The 18,011-nt window shown below is 34.2% G+C and overlaps 1 protein-coding gene and 1 long non-coding RNA gene across 2 annotated transcripts; both read left to right on the forward strand.

The window, feature by feature from the left end:
• Positions 1-5,819: 5,819 nt before the first annotated feature.
• Positions 5,820-6,949, forward strand: LOC110780230 (uncharacterized). Its single transcript, XM_021984656.2, has 2 exons — positions 5,820-6,479; positions 6,575-6,949. The coding sequence occupies exons 1-2, from the start codon at positions 5,820-5,822 to the stop codon at positions 6,947-6,949; spliced, it is 1,035 nt and encodes a 344-aa protein (XP_021840348.2).
• A 5,707-nt stretch (positions 6,950-12,656) lies between these two features.
• LOC130467757 (uncharacterized) lies at positions 12,657-17,097 on the forward strand. The gene is made up of 3 exons (XR_008927495.1): positions 12,657-13,714; positions 14,238-14,298; positions 15,410-17,097. It is a non-coding gene; the product is annotated as an uncharacterized lncRNA (long non-coding RNA).
• The last annotated feature ends 914 nt before the right edge of the window (positions 17,098-18,011 follow it).

The raw sequence follows: 18,011 nt of genomic DNA on the forward strand, positions 1-18,011 counted from the left end.
CAAATTCGTCAAAGCTATTGAAAAGTAATTTCAGGATATCTTTTCACTTATATATATCTAAAGAGTTGCTAAACTCAGTGGGAGCTTAGTGTTTGTTATTCAACAAACTAAGGCCCAATTCTAGATATATGTTTCATTGTGATTTATTCAAATGAGACACAAGGGTATTGTTTCTACCACGAATTTTTGAGAACATAATGTTTGTTTGCTCGAAATAATGTCCTTTTGGAGATTCGTTTCCAAAATGACAAGTGGGAGAAAATAGACCTCGAAAGTCTTAGAGGCAAACAACAAACATAAACGGACATTCCGGAGGCTTTTCGAAGTGCTTCAGAAAATCCGAACTTATTCTGTAAGGACTTTACAAGTGGCTTTAAAGAATAGACATCTCTTAGAAGACTTTACAAGTTGCTTCAAGGAGAACAGAATATTCAAAGGACTTTCAAGTGGCTATTGATATTCTATTGTTTGATGTTCTATACCCAAGTAGGCATAGAATTCAAGTCACTGAAACTATGAGATTCTTCTATTAGATAGTGAAGAAACATAGAGATCAGGTCAATGAAACTATGAGATTCTTCTATTAAATAGTGAAGAAACCTACAACTTGCAGTCAAACTATTATCATATAAATTAATGAGTTTGTGACTTGTAAGAAAGCTATGACGAAATATAGATTCCCTAAAATGGTTAGAGGCCATATATAGACTCAAATGTTTTAGATGGTTAAAGGCCATAAAACATAACCAATGTTTTGATGACAAAATTGAAATTTTGTTGATTTGCAAGAATAGTTTCACACCTATTGGTTGCAAGTTTGTTTTAAGGATAAAAACCATCAAACATGGAATTGTGTTCACACACAAAGCTAGATTAGTTGCTAAAGGTTACAAGCAAATTCATGGCATGGATTGTGTTGAAACCTCATGCATAATCGTAATGCTCAAGTCTATAACTCAAGCAATGATTGCATATTGGTACATATGACAATTGGATGACAGAACGTATTCCTCAATCAAATGTTGGAAGAAAACTATGTACATGGCATGTCATAGGATTTGTGGATCCAAATAAATGCTTGAAAAGGAATGCTAACTTATGAAATCTAAGTACAGATTTAAGCAAGCAATTGGGAATTGGAACTGTATTTTAGTGAAGCTAATAAGCATTTTAGTTTCATAAAATATGATTCTTATATATATATAAGAAGTTTAGTGGGAGTACGTAAAACTTAATTGGTCCTATGTGTATCACACACATATCTCTCTATTGTAAAATAACATTCAAATGCTAATGACTTAGATTTGAGATTATTCATCAATGATGGACCATGGAGAAACTTAGTACATACTGGGTATTAAGATCTATTTACAAAGATCTTATGATATTGTTTTGGATTAAGTAATGGCATTTACTAAATCAAACACGAAAGACTCCATTGGAGATATTCGACCCATGTGAATAAATCTAAGTAAAAGAATGTTTGAACTATGTATAAGCATTTACTAAGTTAAAACATCAAAGGATCTAAGTGAGATTCTTAACCTATATTATATGCCAAAGAATTTAGCTGGATTCAGTATCTACTGAAATTGAATGAGCTAAAGTTACATGAATACAATTCAATTGAGAATTATTCTGCAAAAGAATTTATCATGTATGATATAATATGAGGATCGCCAAAAACATATCGTATGACTTTAGGCATGACGAACATATACCAGTCTCTATTGATCTAAGTGAAGATCAACTAGATTGAGATCAAGAATACTTATGGTACTTGAAAAGGTACATAGGAATAGTTCTTGATTCAAGGAAATAAAGATATGCTAAATATTGATGCTACACGCATAAACACTGGCAAAGGATCAAGCAAAGACCCTTTGGAGTTAACCATTGACAAGGACGAGCTAAAGAGCATCGTGTTTCGAAATGGCAACATGGATTGGAGACCATGAGTTGTTGCGTGGGAAATTAAAATATTAATTTCTATGTTCTAAGATACAGTTGGAAAGTCTTCCACATATCTGTGAACTGCTTGGATAAGAAAATCCAAACAAAGCATCACTAGCAACATAAACAGTTGAAGTAAAAGTACTTATTGCCTAAGAAGCAATAAAACAGGGTTGTTTATGTTAACGAGTTCTTCACTGAACTTGGGAAGATCACCTATCTGCTGGCTTGATGGTTCTTCATTGAAAAATGCGTAGAACCACTCTTGAAGCAAGAAAAAGGTCTGCTAACTTGATGGTTCTTCATTGAGAAATGCGTAGAACCACCATTGTAGCGAGAAACACTAGATCACAAAATAAACATACTCAAAAGATCTTATCATCATATCTCGAAGAACATTCGATGAAAAGGATATTAAGATTGGCAAAGCATGATAACTAAACCTATGCAACAAGTGAGAAGCAACACTCACGTTGTAGCACTGGAAATCAAGCATAGCTTTGAATTCCATGAAATGTTTTAAAAATGGGTTAGAGGCCCATGGTTGTAAAACATTGGGGTTGAACATTTATCATATATGAAATGTATTTTCATATTCCATTTAATCTTGGTTTAGTATTAAATGATGAGTCCCTTCAATTTGACGATATATTCAAGATAGACTGTCAGGACCAGTCCTGTGACTAAGAAATGTCTATCAAGTGAACTTGAATGTCAAAGGTTGAAAATGGTCCCTAGTCGGAGTTTTCTATAAAATTGGACGCATAGAAAACGTTAGACGATTAGAATGCAAGATGACTAGTAGTTCTGTTTCTTGAACTATGTGGACATGGCAATGTCATAATCATTTGCATAGATACTTACTTTGGGAAGACTAGTATCGGAAAAGACCTATGAAACTTTACTGTAAGAGATGAAAATCTGTCATAAGTAAATTTCATTAAAATTATTAGACACTAAATCCTCAATACCTGAGTGATTTGAGATTACTTGTTTGAGAACTGGTTGCTTTGACGTTGACCAACCGTCGCACCGTAAAAGGAGGCTATAAAGGCAACGCTCAGGTAATCACCTATCAAACGAAGTCTAATCTCAAGATCGCAAGATTGGGATTGTCCTCCCATAAATCGGGATGAGATGCTTAAAAGTTGTACAAGGCCACTCGGAGAGCTAGAAACTGTGAAATGCATGGCCGTGCTCGGATGAATCATAGGCTATGATTATCTGTTTATTTGATCAGTTGAACTCTGAAACCGAGGAACACCTCTGGACATAATAAGGATGACAACTCTTACCTTATGTTCAAGAGCAAGCATCGAGCGACAAAGGAATTAGGAAATGCACACTTGTCCCTAAGGACAAGTGGGAGACTGAAGGAAATAATGCCCTTGGTCCAAGTATGCATTCAATGTTAAGTCTAATAAATGCGGTTCAGTATTAATTAACAAGTTAATAATTCAGTGAGATCAAGTGAGCTGAATGCCTAGCTAGAGGCCGCTTCAGTTCAAGTGGAATTAATGATATTAATCCACAACTTACTCTTGACTGAACCCGTAGGGTCACACAAATAGTACGTAAACGGATCAAGTATTTAATGGCATTAAATACTCCATCTATGGATATTCGGAATCGACGGATCTTGGTTTCAGTGGGAGCTGAGATCGTCACAGGCAAGAAATGAATACTCCGGAAACGATGATATTGCCGGAAACGGAAATATGGATCGTATCGGAAATATAAATATTATCCAAGTCGTAGATGTTGCCGGAAACGGAAACATGGTACGTATCGGAAAATATTATCGGAAATAGAAATATTGCCGGAATCGGAAATATTGCCGGAAACGGAAATATTGTCTGAATCGGAAATATTATCGGAATCGGAAAATAATTCCGGAAACGGAAATATTAAATATTTGTTCGAAACGGAAATTAATTCCGGAATCGGAAATATTAAATATTGTTCGTATCGGAAATGAATTCCGGAATCGAGAATTTAATCGGAAGCGCATCGTACGAATTAGCATCGGACGAGGCCTGCCAGACGAAGGCCCAGCACAAAGCCGGGGCCATCGCCCAGCAAGCCAAGCGCAACAACCACACGCCAAGCATGCGACCAGGCCCAGCGCAAAAGCCAGGCCCAGCCGAAGCTTGGGCGCGCGCGCGGGGCTGCGACGAGTGGGCTGGCGCTGTGCGTGGGCCGCAAGGCCTGCGTGCGGTGCTAGCGTATTACTCGAAGTGTGTTACTCGAATCCTAAAGCGTATAGAATTCGTTTAATGATTAAATTCCTAATCCTAAAAGATAAATTAATTAAATAAGAGTTCCACTAGGATTCTAATTTAATTAATTCGTATCCTAGTAGGATTCCAATTCTCTTTCCATACCCCTATAAATATGTGGCATGGGTTCACAATTTATAACGAGTTTTCAAGTATTCAAAGTGAGTTTTTGAGAGAAAAATTCAGTCACATACCTTGCCTAAAAGTGCCGAAATTATTAGTACCTTAAGGGCGATTCTAGTTGGTCAATCTTAAGGCGGATCCGGACGTGCTGTGGACTATCTACGGAGGGACGACACTTGGAGTCCTAAAGACTTGTTCTTGTTCGGTTCGGGCGCAGCTAGGGAAGGCACGCAACAAAGAGTATGCATCTAAACTATGCTAAATGATTATGTGTAAATAATATGTATTCCTGGCTTAATGGTTGTTTCCGCATGATTTATGAATTGTCATATGTATCATAACCTAACAAAATTGTCCCTTTTATTTGGCGATGAGGCCTAGAAGGATGTCTTATTTTTTTGGGCAATTCCATTAGCCCAAACACAAAACCAAAAAGAATCCCTCAATTACCCTCATGATTGGAATTTTCTCAAAATACAATTATCAAAGAGAATCCCTAACAATTTACTACAAAAAACCATTTTGATCCATTCAAGTCGCCAATCAGGACGCACATTTTCGTTGAAACCGTCTTATTCAGAAGACCTTTATGGTAATCACTAATCGGTGTGATTGCCTCAACCCTAAGTGGATCATTTTGATTCTTAAAGTGAATTGATTAAGGATCACAAAACCTTATTCTGAGCAAAATAAACCCAATATTATTATCCCTCAAACCCAAATGGAATTGGCCATTTAAAGTGAGACATTTTTCCGAACTACGATGTTTTGATCCAAGAGTGGATTTGAACCCCATGATGATCGGTATGTAGTGCAACTTCAATGCTCAAACCTACCATGCGTTAATAATCTTTTCTTGGCTTAATGAAACCTTTTTTAGTATGCTTCTGTGTGTATGACAATGTGAAACCTATGTGTTTTTATCTAACTTTCCAAACAACCATAAACCAAAAAAAATAGAAATTAAGTCAGAGTAAGAGCCTATTCCTTAGAATAGAAGAGAAGCCGAGTTCCAGACGTTCGATTCTCTTAACCTAAACCCCGAACCCAAATTTTCGATTTCAAAAGACCAGTTTTCAATAAAGAAAAAGCCTTTATTTTATGGAGTTATTAATCATTTTCGAATTTGTTTTCTTTAAAATTTTCCTAAATTGTTTTACAAAAATACGTTCCCTGTTCGGATAAAAATAGGGTGGCGACTCTAAACCTTTAATAAACAGTCTGAACAGACTCTCATGTAGGATTCTCAAGTTAAGTTACAGTCGGTCGAGAATCAGGTCCTACAATCATGAAATCAAGATACTTATCAACAATCCTCTTTAAATACATACTCATTATCAAACTCATTCTCATCCTCACACCTACTTCTCATTCTCACAATCAATCTCATTAAAAAAAATGTTGTTTCAAAATAGTTCAAGCTCAGAATCTTTTGAATAAGATCAAAAGCAAGAAATTGATCAAATGATTGACGAAATCGTCACTCATCATTTACCAAACACATTTTTCCCTCGAGGTCTTAGACTTCAAACTGTGAATGATGGTGAAATTCCTATTCTAGAGGATAGAAACCGTGAAGAAGGGCATAACCGGTTGTTTAACGATTACTTTGAGGTTAATCCAGTGTATTTAGAAAAGCAATTTCGTCGGAGGTTTCGAATGAGAAGACCATTGTTTTTTCGAATAATGAACAAAGTGGTTGAAAACGATATTTTAATGCAACAGAGACGAAATGCTGCTGGCAAGCTAGGGTTATCAGGATTGCAAAAATGCATTGCAGCTATCATAATGCTTGCGTATGGTCTGGCTCCGGATGGGGTTGATGAATATGTACGAATGGGTCAAACAACTTCAAGAAAGTCATTATTGCATTTCACTCAAGGGGTGATCAAGCATTTTGCAGAGGAGTACCTAAGAAGTCCTACAGATGAAGACTTAAGAATGATCCTTTATCAAAATGAAATGCGCGGATTTCCTGGCATGATAGGAAGTATTGATTGCATGCACTGGGAATGGAAGAACTGCCCTAACGCCTGGAAAGGACAATACCAGGGACGTAGAATGCTAGCCTCATTCTTGAAGCTGTTGCGGATCAAAATCTATGGATTTGACATTCATTTTTTGGTATCCCTGGTTCATGCAATGACCTTAATGTTCTTTATCGTTCACCTGTGTTTGATGATGTTTTGCAAGGTACGACACCTCCTATAAATTTTCAGGTGAATGGAAATGAATACAACATGGGGTATTACCTAACATATGGTATTTATCCAAATTGGGCTACTTTTATCCAAGGATTTACTCATCCTCAACTTCAGAAGAATAAGCTATTTGCTGATAGACAAGCACATGTTCGGAAGGATGTTGAACGTGCGTTTGGAGTTTTACGAGCGAGATTTGCCATTATACGACAACCTTCTCTTGCTTACGATGAAGATATATTATCTGACATAATGAAGGTTTGTCTCATCATGCACAACATGATAGTTGAGGATGAACGAGACATGTATATCCGAGCTGATGTGTTAAGAAGGTACTATGAACAAGACCTTTCGAGTTTCAGCGCAACGGTGAATAATGGTGAAACTTTTTAGTTCCAAGCTGGCCATCCCGTCAACATTAACGATTACTTGGGAGAAGAATAGCTATGCGTAACCGTCAAACTCACAAGTCTCTGAAAGATGATTTAATCGAACATAAATGGCAAAAATATTGACCCAGTAATCATTAAACCTCTTGTGTCGAGTTAAGATTTGTCATTGTGATGCTTGTGTTTTTTAACATTGAATTTGGTTTAATGATGTGTGAAACGTACTTTAATTTGGCTTTATGATGTTCAAGTCTATCACGGAATATGTTTTGGTTGTTGCAATATTCAAGTTATCCAAAATACATTATGCAATTTAAGTTATGTCCCTTCATGTTTTTTACATTAATTATATATTTACATGAATAAAAAAACTAAAGTAAATATAAATTAAAAAAAAACACGGAGTATAATTTTAAAGAAAATAAAAAATATAAAAAATTATTAACTTACAATTATTTACCTTAAGTGTTTTAAATCATTAAGCTATTAATGTAAATGAACATTGGTGAATAGTAAAAATAAGATTGGTGAGTGGTTTTTTTGGTGAGTGGTGGGATGGGTTTTTCAAAAAAAAAATATATTTGTGAGGAAAATTATGTGGAAGAGTAAGAAAGTGGTAGAGAGAGAGTGGTGAGTGGGGTTTTTTCACACATTGGTGATAGTAAGAAAGTTCCCCAAGAGTGAGAAACGGTGAGAATTAAAAAGCTCGCACATCACATCAACGGGTAAAATAAAAAATGCTCGCGAGGAAACACTAAAAGCCTCGCACGGCGTTCTGTTTTTCATTTTTGCTCACGAAATTATGGGCCCCAATTGTTGTTTGTTGTAGGCGAAAATCAGAGGCCACATGCATTGAAATAGCCAAAAAGTGTCGTTGGTTTGCAGAGTAATCCAAAAAAATAAAGGAAAGATTCCTTATGCTGACTAGGCGCATGTAGAAGGCTAATAGGCGGTCGACACTTGTCACATCATCAACCACTCACAAAATTGTACAATTTGCTATGGCTATATTGTGTTAACGGCTAATTTAGCCGAAAATAATTAATAAAAAAAAAAAATTACACCAACGGTCATAAATTTTCAAGATCTATAAATAGAGACCAAATTTGCTATATTTTGACACACTTTCAAAAATCAATTTTCTCTCTCTAAAATCATCAAAATTATTTTCCATACTATAATTTGTGATACATTTGGAAAATAACTGAGCATTTCCAGTAACATATATTTTTGAAAATTAACGTAAATTAAATAATTTATCTTAACTAATTGTTAAAATTCATTTAAGTTATTAATATAATTGAATAAATACAAAATGGATGGAGTATGTGGGAAATAGAAAGTGTAGTGTGGTTTAGTGAATAGTAAAAGTAAAAGTGGTGAGGAGTTTTTTTTTAGCTCATTGGTGGGATGAATTTATTGTAGCAAAATTTGTATGTGAGAAAAGTGATGTGAAGGAGTAAGAAAGTGGTAGAGAGATAGTGGTGGGTTTTTTTTTTTCCACTAGTGAGATTGGTCTTAATATAATTGAATAAATACAAAATGGATGTAGTATGTGGGGAATAGAAAGTGTGGTGGGGTTTAGTTAATAGTAAAAGTAAAAGTGGTGAAGAGTTGTTTTTTAGTTCATTGGTGGGGTGAATTTGTTGTAACAAAATTTGTATGTGAGGAAAGTGATGTGGAGGAGTAAGAAAGTGGTAGAGAGATAATGGTGAGAATTTTTTTTACCCACTAGTGAAAGTGTTTTTAATAGCGTCTCCACTATCTCTCTACCACTTTCTTACTCCTCCACATCATTTTCCTCACAAACAAAGTTTACTACAAAAAGTTCATCCAACCAATGAACTAAAAAAAGCTCCTCACCACTCTTACTTTTAATATCCACTAAACTCCACCACACTTTTTATCTCCCACATACTCCATCCATTTTGTATTTTATTCAATTATATTAATAACTTAAATTAATTCTAACAATTAATTAAGATAAAATATTTTATTTACGTTAAAATTTTTATATATATTTGGATATTTATATATTTTTAATACTATAAATTTAATTGAAAATATTTAATAAATGCAAATAACATATATGATTTTGCTGATTTTAGAGAGAAAAAAATAAATTTTGAAAGTGTGTCAAAATATAGCAAAATGAGTCTCTATATATAGATCTTGAAATTTTATGACTGTTAGTATAACTTTTTTTTATTATTATTAATTATTTTCGGGTAAAATTAGCCGTTAAACAAAAGAGTCGTTACAATTTGTACCTAATTTTGTGATTGGTTGATGAATCTGATTGGGACACCTGGCAAGCGCCGATTGCGCCTCACGACAGTTAGATTTGTTGAGAGCATGCTTTTTTCTTTTGAATGTTGTGGTTCAACGGTAACATTTGGCGGAACACATGTCATTTTCAACTGAGATATGACAATTGGTGGGGCCAAATTTCAAGCGAGCAACTTCATGAAATTGAATGTCGCGCGAGCATTTCCCCATTTGCTCGTTAGCAATTCCTCGACTCCTCATTGATGTGATCCGTGATTTTTTTTCCTCGCGGATTTTTCTTCGTGAGCTAATTTTTCCCCCACCATTAGGAGTGCTCTTACAACAATGGTGGGAAGGTTTCTATTTTCATTTTTCTCAAATGGAGAACATATTTTCCCACCAATGTTGATGGTCTGATATTGAGAAACAATCAAACATGTGGTCCCCTCTCCCCAAAATTGGTGGCGGGGAATGGAAAAGTAGGAGAGAAAAAGTAAATGGGAAGGTTAAGAGCATTCCCAGCAGTGGGGAAAAAATTAGCTCATGAAGAAAAATCCGTGAGGGAAAAAAGATCATGGATCACATCAATAAGGAGTCGAACAATTGCCCACGAGCAAAAGAGAATTACCTCGCGCGACATTCCCTTTTGCCATTTTTCTCGCCAATAATGTTGGCCCCACCACTCAATTTATTGAGTTGAAAAAGTCTGGCTTTCACATGATTTCAAGAAAAAAATTTACCGTTTGAAAAGAACAGCTACTCTATTGTTCACATTTGCTACCGTTTTTCCACAACATTCCAAAAAAAATATGTTCACCAAATCTGATTGGGCGAGTCAGTAGGCCCAATGGGCGTTTGCCACGTGTCCCAGTTAGATTTACCAACCAATCACAAAATTAAGTTCAAATTGTAACGACTCTATAGCTTAACGACTAATTTTAGCCGAGAATAATTAATAATAAAAAAATATACCAACGGTCATAAAATTTCAAGATCTATAAATAGAGATCCATTTTGTTATATTTAGATACACTTTCAAAAATTAATTTCTCTCTCTAAAATCATCAAAATCAGTTTTCATACAAAGTATAATATAATTTGTGATAAATTGAAAAAGTTACTGAATATTTTCGATAATCTTAGTTCCGATATTTTTTTTATTAATTGTATTATTAGTATTATTATTCTCATTATTATTATTATTATTATTATTATTATTATTATTGTTGTTGTTGTTGTTGTTGCTATTATTATTATTGTTATTATTATTATTATTATTATTATTATTATTATTATTATTATTATTATTATTATTATTATTATTATTATTATTATTATTATTATTACTGTTACTAGTACGTATATTTACTATTAAAATTATTATTGTTATTAGTGTGCTTGCATATTTTTTTTAAAAATAAAATGGACCCTAATTACTTTTCTCAAAATTCAGAAAATGTTGATGATTTTGATCTTAACCTTGACAACAATCAGCCTCCCGGCTTTAATTTTTATTCATAGGGGAATTCTTCCACTCAAAATTGTCAAGAATATTTTTATTCTAACAATATTGTTGACAGTGAAGCTGTAGAGGAAAGTGTCATAGAGACAAAGGAACCAATCATGACGCATCTATTGTCTGTTAAACCAAATCAACCACTTAATGTTGTATCTAATTCTCGAAGTTGGTCAATTTCGGAGGATGAAACTATGGTTGATTCCTACATGAGAGTTTGCTCTGATGCGGTTATAAGCACCAAAATTAAAAAATACTCCCTCTGTATTTATTTAAGGGATACACTTGCCTTTTCCGGCCGTATTTATTTAAGAGATACACTTGCCATTTTTAGTAACTTATCAACCCCACCACCTAATTAAATAATCTATATACACCCCACCCCCACCCCCCACTCCCTAAAATGACATGGTCCCCACTTGTTTTCCTTATTAAAATATCTACTCAACCCCACTTGTTTTATTACTTTATTTCATTCAATTCTTTTTCTTAATACACATGCCCGGCCAAGTGTATCTCTTAAATAAATACGGAGGGAGTATGAGATATGGAAACTAGTTGTTGTACGCTATAACAAAATTCAAGAAGGTAGACCGTATGAACTTGTTTTAAGAGGTGCAAAATGTTTAGAGAGTCGTTGGGGAAAGATGGCTTCATATATTATTTTGTGGGCTGCTAGTTATAGTGGGAATAGTGATGCGGACCAAATTGGTACCGCTCACAAGATATTCCGCAATAATTTAGAAAACAAAAATAACTTCACATGTGAGCATGGTTGGAAGATGCTTACTGAAGACCCAAAGTGGAGGTTGATGATGAGGTCGGGTATGTCAAAGAAATAGATAAAAGCATACGATGTTAGTCTAGCAACTACTACTGAAGATAGTAAAGGAAGTGCAAGATAAATAAACTTGGTGATGATACCATCTTAGCAAGTGGTGGCAGCTTCGTATCTGGAAGATTATCTCGACCAGATGGTGTAAATAAAACTAAGGCCAGAAGAACAGGCAAAGGGGCAGAATCATCCGAGGTAGTTTCGTCTTTTGGATATCATTTGCAAGCTAACACTGAAATTACGACTCAAGAGCACCAACTAAATTTAAAGAAATTTTTACGAGATGAATCAAGGGAAACAAGGAGGATAAAACAAATTGAGATAGAGTAGAGGAATGTTGAAGTTTATGAGGAGAAATTCTCAACTGGAAGAAAAGAGAATCCAATTGGAAGAGCTAAAGATGAAACATAATTTCTTGCAAACATTGATGTTGAAGCCATATCTAATTCCTAATGATGAAAATGCAAAGGATAGTTTGATTATGGAGCTTTATGGTGGTGCTAATTAGTTTCTAATTAGCAAAGTGTTTAATGTTTAGTTTATTTCATGTGTTTAAATTTTATGTCACAAACTAGTTTTAATTAGTTTTCAATAAGCTTGTATTAATTCGTGTTGTGCCTTTAAACTTGTATTAGTTCGTATTATGTCTTTAACCTTGTATTACGTTGTGTTATGTAATATATTATTTTTCCTTGACAAGTTGTATTTTACACATTGTTGTTATTATATTCTAAGAAAATTTGTTGTCTTAAAACAATTGTCATGTCTACGAAAATCCAATAAAATATTATCAAGAAATCCATAAAATCTTATCAACCAATCGAAAATCTTAGAAAATCTAAGAACATCCAATAAAATCTTATCAAGAAATTTGAATACTCTTATCAATACATCGGAAATATTAGAAAATCTAAGAAAATAAAATAAAATCTTATCATGTAATCCATATAGTCTTATCAACAAATCGGAAATCTAAGAAAATCTTAGAAAATCCAAAACAATCTTATCACGTAATCCATATAATCTTATCGACAAACCTCTTTAAATACACACACATTCTAAAACTCATTTATCACACTCACTTCTCAGTATCACATTCTATTCTATCTCACAAAAAATGTTATTTGAAAAAAGTTCAAGCTCAGAATCTTCTGATGAAAATCCATACAGAGAAATTGATTGAATGGTTGGCGATTTTTTTACTCATCATTTACCAAACACATTCTTTGCAAGAGGTCATAGACTTCGAAATGTGAATGATGACATTCTGATTCCAGCAGATAGAAACCGCGAAAAAGGGCGTTACTGTAATACCTCGTATTTTCGGAATTTATAAATATATTTTAATGTATTTATAAAGGATTTTACGAATTTAATTACATTTAATGTGATTTAAATGTATTTTATTTTAAATAATTTAATTATTAATTATTTAAGAAACTGGATTTTTATTAAATAAATTAAATGAATTTATTTATTCGGGAATTGTTGGGTCGTATTTCAAAACTATTTTAATTATATTCCGAGCCCAACCCAATTCCGTTGGTAAACCCAACTATAGGCCTGCACGCAATTAATTCTAATTAAATCCAATTGCAAGCTTAACACAATTTCCTAAAACTTAAGCCCACTAGGGGTGGAAAACCTATAAATATAACCCTCCCTTCTCTTGATCCCCACACAAAAATTCAGAAAATTCCTCTCTCCCTTTTGCTCTCTTCGTCTCCCCCTCCTCCTTGCCGCAAAACACGAGCTCGCTGCTCGTTGTGAGCTGCTCACCTCGCCTCACCCGCACGCACGCAGTCGAGCATTGCTTGTTGCTTCCTTGCCATGTGCTCGTACGCAGCGCCTCGCCCTCGTCCCTCTTCGTGCATGCTGTCGTGCCTCTCTCACACGACCCGCACACTTCCTTCATCTCTCTACCTCTCGTGTCGCACAGCAGCACAACCCGCGTGTTGTTGTTGTGCGGTATTGTTGTTGTTGTCGAGCGAGCCAGCGCCCAACGCCCAGCGAGGCCTCACCCCGCGACGCTGCCCTGCTCACTCGTGCACGCCCCTGCCCCGCGCTGCACCTGTTGCTGATGTTCGTCCCTTGTGCCGCACACACACACAGTGCTCGTGTGTGTTGTGTGTTGGTGTTCCACACACTCCGTATACTTTTATCCTAATTCAATTCCGTATTTAAATTATTATATTACTATTATTTATTTTGATTATTTAAACTGTTGGGAACGGTTATGAACACCGTATATTGATGTTTTTCGTATTTAAATTCATGAGATTGATTTTGATTGCAAAGGTAATAATTTTCATATTTAATAAAATATTAAAGTGTCAATTTTTATTATCAAAACATGGTTTTATGATGGTTTATTGCTAGGGTTTTAATCTCAACTTAATAGGGAATTGATTTACATAATTTAATGACGATTTAAATTATGGGAATCAAACTTAATTTTTAGATTTAATATATAGCCTTAAAGTGTTGATTTTTAATGATTTTAAAGGCCAAAAGTCAATGTTTTTTTACTAGGACTTTAATTGACCCATTGAGACTATTAATTTATTAATGAACGATTAATTTCTAATTAATACAAATGTTTTAGAATCTATAATAGTTGCTGAAAATTTAGTAAACATGGATAATAATCACGTTTCTCTATTTTAATTATAGGAGGTGATTTCTAGCTTTGAGTCGTGATTCGCAAAGTGGCCCCCGTACTTTGGTATTCAAGGTACGTACATGACTAGGGTGACCACCTATTCCATGAGGATTATGTGATGCTTGTTAATTGTGAATCATGTGAACTTAAAGTGTTGAGAATTCATGTTTGATGTGTGAACAAGCATGTTGTGAATTATTATTGAATCTATGAATTCTATGTGGACAATCATGTTGTGATCTTTTATAATCGTTGAATTATGTCAAGCATGTTGTTCAAGTTTATATGCATGTATGAGTGTTTCACATGCAAGTTTTTATAGTTATGCTATTATACGGGATGTCTAGCATACTTTGAGCCTAGTGGATATGCCGCAGTGCATTATTTATTCTACCGCTGAGTAGAATATGTTTGGCAAGTTTATGTGAATTGAACTAATGACTATTGTGCTATGGGAACACCCCGCTTATTAACTGGCAATGTCGGGTTATCTCAACGGTGTTTGAGAAGGAACACTGGGAGTAATATCACTTGATTCCTATGTTTGATCACAAGTCCTAAAGGATTAAAATAAAGTGTCATTGTTTAATTGTTTGTATGTTATGCTTTGTGTTGAGTCTTAAGTCGTCTTGAACATAACATATTAATCAGCGTAAAGTGTAACCTGAATGAGCTTCAAAAATCTTGGAACGTATATACCTTGAGTATGAACAATGGGGGGAGTCTTGCCGAAAAACTTGTACTCCTTGAATGATACAATTAAGACAGTGTTTCATTCTTTTGTTTTATCGCTTTTATGCGCATGAATTCCGTCAGTATGGCCCGACTTTCGGTAGAAAGTCCGACTTTTATTTATTTGGTGCTTGGAGGGCTCCCAACACCTTTATCTTTCCCTTTGGGAATATTTTCTTTTACCCGTTCGAAGCTACTTTTTTATTAAACTGTGAGTCAAGAGTCGTGCAGTGTCAAGTGTCGAGTCTTGTCTCCATGTTTACTTGTTTATTTAATTGGCTTTCGCATGTGGATTATTAATTCGTTGAGTGGAGCATGTTAGGATAGAATGTTATTCTAGCTTGTTCGTACTCAGCTTTCGCTGACTTCGTGCTTCATGTCTTTCGGTCATGGCCTTTGCCTTAATGACCCTATGATGATCCACCATTGCATTTGCATTGTTGGGGAGTAGATTTCGAATAAACAGGTTGTTAGAGATAACTTGCAGGAGAAGTTATCATGGGATTGTGATGAGAGTTTATGTTTTCATACTTCCGTATTTTATAAACTCTATTTAATCTTATAGTCATGACTAAACTAATTATTTGGCTATTAGTTAATGGATTTTAACGGTTTTTGTTTTGGGCCGTAACGGTTCCACCTTTGTAGTCACACCATTAACTATTTATTATATTTTGAAAGTTAGTTATTTCCGCTGTGTAATTCTGGTAAATAGCCTTAGCCGTTATCACGGTGGCGGTGATATCTTGGTAATTCTTTTATATTAGTTGGAAAATGGAATTATAAATATAAGGAATTATCAGGGTGTTACAGTTACCGCTTGTTTAATGATTACTTTGCGGTTAATCCAATATATTAAGACAAGCAGTTTCGTCGAAGGTTTCGAATGAGAAGACCTTTGTTTTTCTGTATCATGAACTAAGTGGTTGAAATGATGTTTTCTTGCAACATAGAAGAAATGTTGCCAGAAAACTAGGGTTATCAGGATTGCAAAAATGCACTGCAGCTATCAGAATGGTAGCATATGGTTTGGCTCCGAATGCGGTTGATTAATATCTACGAATGGGTGAAACAACTTCAAGAAAATAATTATTACATTTCACTCAAGGGGTAATCAAGCATTTTGAAGAGGATTACCTAAGAAGTTCTACAAATGAAGACTTAAGAAGAATCCTTTATCAAAATGAAATACGCGGATTTCCTGGTATGATCAGTAGTATTGATTGTATGCACTTGGAATGGAAGAACTGCCCTACTGCATGGAGAGGTCAATACCAAGGACGCAGCGGGAAAGTTACCCAAATTCTTGAAGCTGTTACATATCAAGATCTATGGATTTGACATTAATTTTTTGGTATTCCACTATTCCTGGTTCATGACCTTAATGTTCTGCACCGTTCTCCTGTTTTTGATGATGTTTTGCAAGGTAGGATACCTCCTATAAATTTTTAGGTGAATGTTCATGAATACAACATGGGAAACTACCTCACATATGGTATTTATCCAAATTGGGCTACATTCATTTAAGGATTTTCTCGTCCCCGACTTGAAACGGAAAGGTTGTTTGCTGATAAACAAGCGCATGTTTGTAAGGATGTTGAACATGCGTTCGGAGTTGTGTAAGCAAGATTCTCCATTGTACTAAAACCATCTCTTGCTTACGATGAAGATATATTAGGATACATAATGAAGGCTTGTATCATCTTACACAACATGATAGTTAAGGATGAATGTAATATGTATGTCTGAGTTGATGTGTTACGAAGGTACTATGAGGAAGACCTTTCGAGCTTAACTGCAACAGTGAATAATGGTGGACTGGACAACCCGTCAACATTGATGCATACTTGGGGAGAAGAACATCTTTGCGTAGCAGTCAAGCTCATCGCTCTTTGAAAGAGGATTTCATTAAGCACATGTGGCAAAAATACGGAGGCAATAATCATTAAAACCATGTCTCGAAGAAGGTTGTCATTTTAGTGGTTGCGTTTGATTTATCGTTTTTTTATGATGTGATTAACGCACTTTACTTTGGCTTTATGATATTTTAGTCCATAGAATAATGTGTTTAGTTGTTGTAATGTTCTAGCTATCCGAAACTTGTCTTGTTTTAGTCCATCTATTTTGTATTTTATTCAATTATGCCCCTTTATGTTATTTACATTTATTAAATAATTTCAATTACATTTAGAGTATTACAAATATATAAATACCGTGATATTATATATATGTATATATATATATATATATATATATATATAATATAAATAAAAAGTTTAACGTAATAAAATAATTTATCTTAATTAATTGTTAGGATTCATTTAAGTTATTAATATAATTGAATAAAATACAAAATGGATGGTGTATGTAAGAGATAGAAAGTGTGGTGGGGTTTAGTGAATAGTAAAAGTAAGATTAGTGAGGAGTTTTTTTAGTTCATTGGTGGGAATATTTTTTTTGTAGAATATTTTGTTTGTGAGGAAAGTGATGTGGAGGAGTAAGAAAGTGGTGTGAAATTTTTTTTTTGGATTTTCTAAGATTTTCTTAGATTTTCGATTTGTTGATAAGATTATATTGATTACATGATAAGATTATATTTTACTTTATTTTCTTAGATTTTCTAAGATTTCCGATTTGTTGCTAAGAGTATTTAAATTTCTTGATAAGATTTTATTGGATGTTCTTAGATTTTCTAAGATTTTCGATTGGTTGATGAGATTTTATGGATTTTCGTAGACATGACAATTGTTTTTAGACAAAAAAGTTTTCTTAGAATATAATAACAATAATGTGTAAAATACAACTTGTCAAGGAAAAATAATTTATTACATAACACAAAGTAATACAAGGTTAAAGACATAATACGAATTAATACAAGTTTAAAGGCACAACCCAAATTAATACAAGCTTATTGAAAACTAATTAAAACTAGTTTCTGACATAAAATTTAAACACATGAAATAAACTAAACATTAAACACTTTGCTAATTAGAAACTAATTAGCATCACCATAAAGCTACATAATCAATCCGTCCTTTGCTTTTTCCTCATTA

Source organism: Spinacia oleracea, chromosome 2 (genome assembly GCF_020520425.1).
Source record: "Spinacia oleracea cultivar Varoflay chromosome 2, BTI_SOV_V1, whole genome shotgun sequence".
In the NCBI taxonomy this organism is placed as follows: Eukaryota; Viridiplantae; Streptophyta; class Magnoliopsida; order Caryophyllales; family Amaranthaceae; genus Spinacia; species Spinacia oleracea.

Bases quoted from the DNA above. Each gene is read 5' to 3' on its own strand.
- LOC110780230 (XM_021984656.2), top strand. From the start codon at position 5,820: ATGATTGACGAAATCGTCACTCATCATTTACCAAACACATTTTTCCCT. The intron at 6,480-6,574 runs GTATCCCTGGTT...ATAAATTTTCAG, and splicing joins GATTTGACATTCATTTTTTG to GTGAATGGAAATGAATACAA.